At 37.3% G+C, this 7452-nt stretch overlaps 3 protein-coding genes across 10 annotated transcripts; all 3 read right to left on the bottom strand.

Moving 5' to 3' along the window:
* On the bottom strand, window positions 1–2198 carry LOC104710266 (ureide permease 2-like). Of its 4 annotated transcripts, none has more exons than XM_010426846.3 (7): window positions 2077–2198; window positions 1430–1695; window positions 1202–1340; window positions 953–1118; window positions 756–870; window positions 303–677; window positions 1–192 (listed from the first exon to the last, which is right to left on the bottom strand). In XM_010426846.3, the coding sequence occupies exons 1-7, from the start codon at window positions 2147–2149 to the stop codon at window positions 40–42; spliced, it is 1287 nt and encodes a 428-aa protein (XP_010425148.1). In that variant the 5' UTR covers window positions 2150–2198; the 3' UTR covers window positions 1–39. The 4 variants fall into 4 exon arrangements, with proteins under 4 accessions (XP_010425148.1, XP_087323002.1, XP_087323003.1 ...); XM_087466876.1 differs by having other exon boundaries at window positions 1258–1340; window positions 2077–2184; XM_087466877.1 differs by lacking the exons at window positions 1430–1695; window positions 2077–2198 and having other exon boundaries at window positions 1258–1359.
* An 89-nt stretch (window positions 2199–2287) lies between these two features.
* Window positions 2288–4583, bottom strand: LOC104710264 (ureide permease 4). Of its 5 annotated transcripts, none has more exons than XR_015566698.1 (7): window positions 4105–4583; window positions 3878–4016; window positions 3576–3750; window positions 3441–3487; window positions 3195–3347; window positions 2733–3107; window positions 2288–2642 (listed from the first exon to the last, which is right to left on the bottom strand). XR_015566698.1 is itself a non-coding variant. In XM_010426843.3 (7 exons), the coding sequence occupies exons 1-7, from the start codon at window positions 4339–4341 to the stop codon at window positions 2490–2492; spliced, it is 1224 nt and encodes a 407-aa protein (XP_010425145.1). In that variant the 5' UTR covers window positions 4342–4583; the 3' UTR covers window positions 2288–2489. The 5 variants fall into 5 exon arrangements, 3 of the variants coding, with proteins under 3 accessions (XP_010425145.1, XP_010425146.1, XP_087323001.1); XR_015566699.1 differs by having other exon boundaries at window positions 3576–3684; window positions 4105–4460; XM_010426843.3 differs by having other exon boundaries at window positions 3250–3347.
* A 116-nt stretch (window positions 4584–4699) lies between these two features.
* LOC104710265 (uncharacterized) lies at window positions 4700–7452 on the bottom strand. Its single transcript, XM_010426845.3, has 9 exons — window positions 7086–7452; window positions 6436–6532; window positions 6278–6345; window positions 6141–6200; window positions 5893–6051; window positions 5612–5758; window positions 5272–5486; window positions 5044–5152; window positions 4700–4939 (listed from the first exon to the last, which is right to left on the bottom strand). Exons 1-9 carry the CDS (start codon window positions 7203–7205, stop codon window positions 4841–4843), a joined length of 1074 nt encoding a protein of 357 aa, XP_010425147.1. The 5' UTR covers window positions 7206–7452; the 3' UTR covers window positions 4700–4840.

Genomic DNA, 7452 nt, shown 5'->3' with positions numbered 1-7452 from the left:
TTAAGAAAAACCTTGTCATATTATATAAGATTTTAAATTTTATTTCCTATGTCCAGAAGAAGCCATGAGAACTGCAACCGCTGAAATAAACATAAACAACATACTGAAGAGAAGTAGATAAGTTTTTCGCGACGATCTGTTGTATTCTCCAAACAATACCACTCCCCAAAATGTACTCACAAGAGGAAGCGCCTGAGACACAAAAATATATATGCAAAACATTGATTCAAAACCATACAAAAGATTTGATTCTTAAGTCTGCTCAAAATATATTTTGGAAAACAAATTGTGATTTTTTGAACCTGAACGGAATCAGCAGCCGCGTATCCTGCGGCCTGACCGCCCATAAACTGAAGACCGTTTCCAAAACCGCAGAGTAAACCCGCCAAAAAGGCCCAGTAACGACCATTCCAGTCACTTAAGTAAGCTTTAAAGGAAGATTTTGGAAGACCAAGAACAGGGTGGTAGAGGAATCCAATGTTTAGGATCAATGCAATGATAAAGCAAGAAACAAAGAAGTAGAAGAATGCGGTGTAAACGACTAGCTTTGGAACTCCTTGTTTTAATCTGTGCCATTGATCGTTTGTGGCTAAGTTAAATGCTGGAGAGAAGAGGGAGAAACAAAGACCTGCGAAGAAGGTAATCCCTAGCCCGATTATCTTACGTTTCCCGAACACCTGCCATTTTTAAGAACAACAAATGTAACAAGTTCTTGAAATCGACGAAAGCACTGCACTAAAAGATATTAATTCTACCTTTATGGCTCTTTTGTTCTCAAGCTCTATAAGAAACCTTGCTGTCCCCTCTTTGGGTTTCTCCGATGTTCTTTTAGTAACCTTAGTTTCTATTTCAGTAGATGGACCTGAAGCTCTGAAGAGACAAGAGTGGTATATTAGTAACAAAAACATTATTTTTTAGGGACAATAAAAGTGAGAGATTGAATCTTGATTACTCTTGATTAGTCATTTCAAAGTGTCTTAGCTTGGCCTTGTTATCGCTTGCATTGGATCTATGAACTGCTGAACCAAGAAATACTGCGATCAAGAAACATGCCACACCGGGGAAAAGGATTTCGGCTTTATTAATCTTATCATCCAAGAAATAGTTCAAGGTTGAGCCTGAAAGTTAGAAAACAAGAATTGTAAAGTAACCTAACCACTTTCAAACCGATGTATGACTATGTATAACTCCATGATCTAGCCTATGACTACAGTAATGCTTGATGTAATGACTTCTGTAACCGATAAGCCTACTAACGCCCAAGCATATTGAGTTGCTAGATTTCCGAGGCTAAGCACGATCCCACCCGCCATTGCGAACATAACAGATGGCCAATTATCCTACAAAAATAATTGTTTCTTTTTCACCAAGTTAACACACAACCCTCTCTATATATGTATATATCCGAATGATTAATTAATGTATGTACTTGAGCAAGCTGCGTGATGAAGTTCGGGCTATCGGGTTTTGTAGACCCGATTTGACCAAAAGTGAAAGCTATAATAATAGCAGCCAACAAATTAGTGATGGAGTAATCAAGATAAGTGTGTTGAGGAAGACGACCACGTCTCTCTAATAGTGTAAGAATTGCTGGCCAAGTCCCTAGAGATAGTAAGGCTAATATCATACAAGCTATGGCACCTCCTTTGCTCTCTACTAGATACATATTTAACGACCGATTAAAATGGATAAGCCCTGCAAGCAAAAATGATTGTTTAGGCAAAAGATCAAGCATATTGGTGTAAGTACGAGTAAGATGCTTGGAGAGTAACAATATCATCCGATCCTTAATACTAGATTAAGAATTTACATCAGTCATTAATCACTATTCCAAGGATTTAGGAAACTAAAATTAGACAAAATTCTTGATTGTTTTTTCATGTTGATGGAATATTAATCCTCTGTTTTTAAGTGCAAATCCATTTATAAATTGGAATTTTAGTGACATAAAAATAGGAAACTCTGTCTCAAAAGATATATATGTTCATAAGCTTTCCATCACAAGAAAAGTTAAGATTTTAAAGATAATTAGAACCGAACCATCCAAAATATCTAGGAACATGGAAAAGTACACACCTTTGCTATCTTCTGCAAGAACAGAGGATGATGTCCCTTCTCCAAATAATTTCAAGAAGAGTTTCCACCACATGACAAGAAGTGTTTTAGGTATTTTGTTCAGAGAATACTGAACTTTTGACTCAGTTTGATGGAAAATTTAATGTGTAACTTTATAAAAGAATCAAATATATAACTATATAAAAATTCCATTCTTGTGGATACTTTTGACTTTTCTAAAATTTTCATTTATAATACTACAAAATAGTAATAGACATATTAATATTGTATAATGACAAGTACCTAACTTTTCTCTCTTCTTTTATCAGAAAATTCATAAAATAAACAAAGACATCTGATATATTCGTTGCTTATTTCTAAATTGTTTTGAACATGCTCAAGTGTATATAGTAAAAGTAACAAAAAGATCATCATTATTTCCGGTGACCGGAAGATGCCATGAGAATCGCCACGGCCGCAACAAACATGATCAACATGCTAACCAAAAGCGCGTAAGTTCGCTTCGATGATTTCCGATACTCTCCGAACAAAACTATACCCCAAAATGTGCTCACAAGAGGAAGTGCCTAAACCAAAAAAAAAAAAAACAGAGCTCATATACTCAAAACCAAAATGTAAACTTGAGATCAATCAATTTGAAAGAAAGAAAAACTAACCTGAACAGAGTCTGCAGCGGCGTATCCAGCGGCTTGACCACCCATGAACTGCAAACCGTTACCAAACCCACACAAGAATCCAGCAAAAACAGCCCAACCTCTACCTTTATAGTCATTTACATACTTCTTAAGAGATGACTTCGCTAAGCCTACCATAGGCCGGTAAAGAAAGATGAGGTTCAGAATCAAAGCAATGAGAAAACCCGCGATGGAGAAGTAGAAAAAGGCCGTGTAGACAACGAGCTTAGGTACTCCTTTTGGCAATGTACTCCATTGATCGTTTGTTGCCAAATTGAATGCAGGAGAGAATAGAGAAAGGCAGATTCCCGCAAAGAGCGTTATGAATAGTCCGATCATTATACTCTTTCCAAACACCTGCCAATGACTACGTTTTAAACAACACATAGTAATAATACACTCTCCTTTGCTATGTAATCATCTTTACAAAATTAAGTTTCGAACTTTGAGTTCGGGATTTCGGGTGTTTTTTGTTTCTCTTTGGTCATTGTAATAGAACCTTGATTGCCCTTTTGTTCTCTAGCTCTACAAAGAATCCTGCCGTCCCTGCTTTCGCCTTTCCCGTTTGTTTCTCTTGAGATTCGACATCAGTTTTCTCTGTTCATTGTACCCAACATACAAGAAAACATCACAACTTTTGATCAAATACTCCTCAAAAGAGTTCCTAATTAGTTTGCTTATAGGTTTTACCTTTTTCAGGGTTGTCTTCACCATTCTTAATGGACGAATAGAAATCTCTGAGAAAAGATAAAAGATTTTTGTTAAAACAGAACAAGTTTTTTAAACATGGAACAACAATGGAAAAAGACTTTAGTAAGATCGTACTCTGTTCCAGCTTTATACTCGCTAGGTAAAGACTTGAGTTTCGCTTTAACATCAGCTGCATTAGAAGCGTGAACCGCAGCGCCGAGGAAAACAGCGATCAAGAAGCAACCTACACCGGGGAAAAGTATCTCTGCTTTATTTATCTTGTCGTCCAAGAAATAGTTCAACGTTGTACCTATAAAACTCAACCGTGACACGCAAGTAAACAGAGAAACATAGGTGATTGACTCATCATAAAATGATAAAACGTTTAGATTTCATAATAAGACATATTAAGAAGATTAGTGAAAGAGGAAGCATACCAATGACGACGGTGATGCTTGCGGTTATAACTTCAGTAACAGATAAACCGACAAACGCAAAAGCATATTGAGTCGCTAAATTCCCGACGCTAAGAAGCACACCGCCTGCGACTGCAAATAACACTGACGGCCAGTTATCCTGTAAATTCCTCATATTACCAATCAAATTCATATTAACCTTGTAAGGAAATATCAAAAAAAAACTCAAGAAGTAGAAGGAACCAAACCTGAGGGAGCTGAGTGGTAAAGTCAGGTGTTCGAAACGTGCTTTTCCCAATCTCACCGAGCGAAAACGCGATCACGATTGCGGCCAAGAGATTAGCTGTTGCGAAATCAAGAAAAGTGTGTTGAGGAAGACGACCTCTTCTCTCCAACAGAGTCAAAATCGCTGGCCAACTTCCCAAACAACACAACGAAAGTATCATACATCCTATAGCTCCTGCTTTGCTCTCAACAACATACATCTTCTTCTTCTTCTTGAACACAGTAATATTTCCATTTCTTGTAATATTTATGGACTTTGCCTCTTACCCGGTTAACCCCACCGCTTTGGAGGCCTTCCCGGTTTTCTAAACCGGATCTTCTTGGACAATGTTTGGCTAATATACTGCGCTTCCTCTCCCTGTGTCTGCATGTGTGTTGTGATGGTTGTGGGGAAAAGGTTACATGTGTATATCAAAAGGTAATGTCAATAAAGGATTTCAAGACACATCGGCAAGTTCTGCCTAATAAGACCAAAAGGAGCTCAGATATGTTCGGACTTTGAATCTCAATTTTACAGAGAATCTCTTAAGTCATTTTGGTATTTTGTGGAGCTTTGAATCTGATAAATGTGTAAAATATTACTCGAATTAGCTGTTTAGACAAAAAAAAAAAAAAAAAAACATGTCATTAGGAGACTTGAGTTAAGTTATGCAATAATAAGAAGGTTTTGTTTTTAGGGATGGTACTGAAACATTTGTTCTATGTATCAGTGGCCATTTCCAAGCTTCCATCTTTGTCTTTTGTCGAATGATTGAGGAAGTTCCCAAGCAGCCTTTGATCCAACACCATGTTAGGTACCTGCACAGTTAAGAGATATACTTTCTTCAGAACAGCAAGAAACAGAGATAAAACATGAGAAATGCGACAAGTGAATTCAGAAATGAGAGAGGGTCGAGTCAAACCTTGTCCCCGAAGAATATTTTGGTGTTACGAGCAATGGCATCGATGAATTTGAGTTCGAGAAATTCAGGGGTGAGCTTCAACTTGTTTGCTTCAGCTTCTCTCAGTACACTAGGGACATTGTGATCAGAGCAAAAATGTCAACATTAGACCCGTCTATTCTTTATATCTATGTTCTTTGTTTGCTTGTTTAGATAGAAAAAAAAATGGGGAAAAAGACTGTCTATTACCGGTAGTAATCTGCATCTGCGAGACTCTTTTGACGGTCAAGGTACATCTGATTCTCGATATCTGCTTCTCTTCGTGAACTGTCTTTCTCAGTCAACTTCTGTTGCATCAGAATCTTGCTTACATTGGCGTTCTTCTCAGCTTCACTAATGGCCATTATCTTCTTTGTCTCTGCCTCTTTCTCAGCAACTCTTTGTTTCTCAATAGCAATCAAGACCTTTCAAAATCATCAAGTCCAAGTGGGTAAGCAATCTTAAAGAGTCCAGATCCCATTATATAACAGAATCGAAGATATGAGCAAACCAGTGCAGATTCAATTGCAAAGGTTAAAAATGAGTTTACCTTAGTGCGTTCCTCTTCCATTTGCTCAAAGTTTCGCCTTACACTCTCTGGAATTTTCGGCTTTGTGACACGGACACTAAGAATCTCAATTCCTGGAGCATAACGTGTACAATCAGCTTGGAGAGCATCTTTCATTCGTTCATCAATCTGAAACACATTGCGATGCGATGAATCAGGGAAAATCATGGTAACTTTTTTCAGATATCAGACACAGTATTAATATCAAAGGTATGCAGTTTGAGAGAGGTTATGTCTTCCCAGTTCCCAATATAGTGAAGTACCTGGTCAAAGATATCAATATAGACTTGCTGAAGTGAATGAGAGCTGCAAAACTGGTTGATCTCATGATGAATCTTGTCATATATCCATGTGTTATCATAGTTCACACCATAGTTGAGCAAAGTGTCATAGACAAAATCCTTACGCAGTCGATTAACAACCTAAAGATCAATAAATTTAAATAAGACCAACAAATTTAAAGCAATGGTGATGCTAGCTTAGCTGAAAGAGAAAACTTTAAGAGTCTTACTTCTATCTTCTCAAAGGTAATCATGACACCTCCCTTGGTACCACATGGTATATCCTTCACCTAAACACACAGAGAATCAATTAGTTCAAAAAGCTACAATCTAAACACATCCAAGCTTTTTACGGTATAAGACTCACTTGATCTGTTTGTAGAGTAACTTGAACAGGCTCATAGTTGGTAATGAAAGGCAGCTTCAAGTGAAAACCTGAAGAACACAAAGTTAATTCCAACTAAAAAATGAATGAAACCGCAATGAAATCACGAAAACGGATTTTAAAAAATAATCATTTGATACCTGGCTCTGTGATTATGTTTAGAAGAGCACCACCTCTCCAATACGCTCCAACGTGACCTTCAGGAACTTGATGAACCAACGATGACGGGAACATAACCTGATAATCCATTACATAAGATAAGCAACACCTTTAACAAAAACATGAATAAGTCCACAGTCCACAGTCAAATTCGTAAGCAACTCAAAGGCTTTGAGTCAAAGCAACAACAATAAAACCAAAAGCTATTTTTTTAAGTTCTGTGGCACTCAAACAGGTTCAAAAAAGTGTACTTGTGACCTTATTAACATAACCTGATGATAATCCATTACATAAGCAAAATCTTTAACAAAAACAACTCAAAGCAAGATCAATGAAACCAAAAGCGAGGCTTTTTAAAGTTCTGTGTCACTCAAACAGGTTCCAAAAAGTGTACTTGTGAACTTACACTACACTAATCTAAAATCTAAAACGAAACAAGATAAAATCTAGGTCGAGAGAAGAAGACAAAGTCATCAACTTTAAGTCAACTTCTGATACAAAAGCTTACACATTTCGAAAAGGGTTGACTCAGAATCGAAAGATGAAACATTTAAGAGAACCGATTCAAGTCTAGGATGCGTGATCGAAGAACTAAACACAGATCAAACGAGTAAAAGAGGAGAGAAGATACCAAGGCGGCGATTGCAGCGAAAACACCCAACGCAATGAAAAGAGAAGATACATCTCCACCAGGCTCTCCTCCGACCGGTGGTGCGCGAGGGATTTCAGTTCTCCGTTGCTGACCATCCATGGCGAATTTTTTTTGGCTTAACCGGGAAAAGTGTTTTTGTTCAGTGGGAAATTGGAAAACTTGGAAAGTGGGTTTTTCCGAGATGAAGTCTTCTTCCTATGAAGCGGTTTTTATAAGGTGTGGGAAGAAAGACTGTAACTCTGTTTGTTTAATTGATAATATAACCGTTGGATTGAGAAGAGTCAATGGATCCGGATCTTTGTAGAAATCTCCATTAATATTAAACTTTTCTTTGTTTTTTAAAAAC

Source organism: Camelina sativa, chromosome 9, assembly GCF_030686135.1.
Source record: "Camelina sativa cultivar CO46 ecotype springtype chromosome 9, ASM3068613v1".
In the NCBI taxonomy this organism is placed as follows: Eukaryota; Viridiplantae; Streptophyta; class Magnoliopsida; order Brassicales; family Brassicaceae; genus Camelina; species Camelina sativa.
Note: the sequence above shows the minus strand (reverse complement) of the source record. Positions and strands in the feature narration are given on the sequence as shown.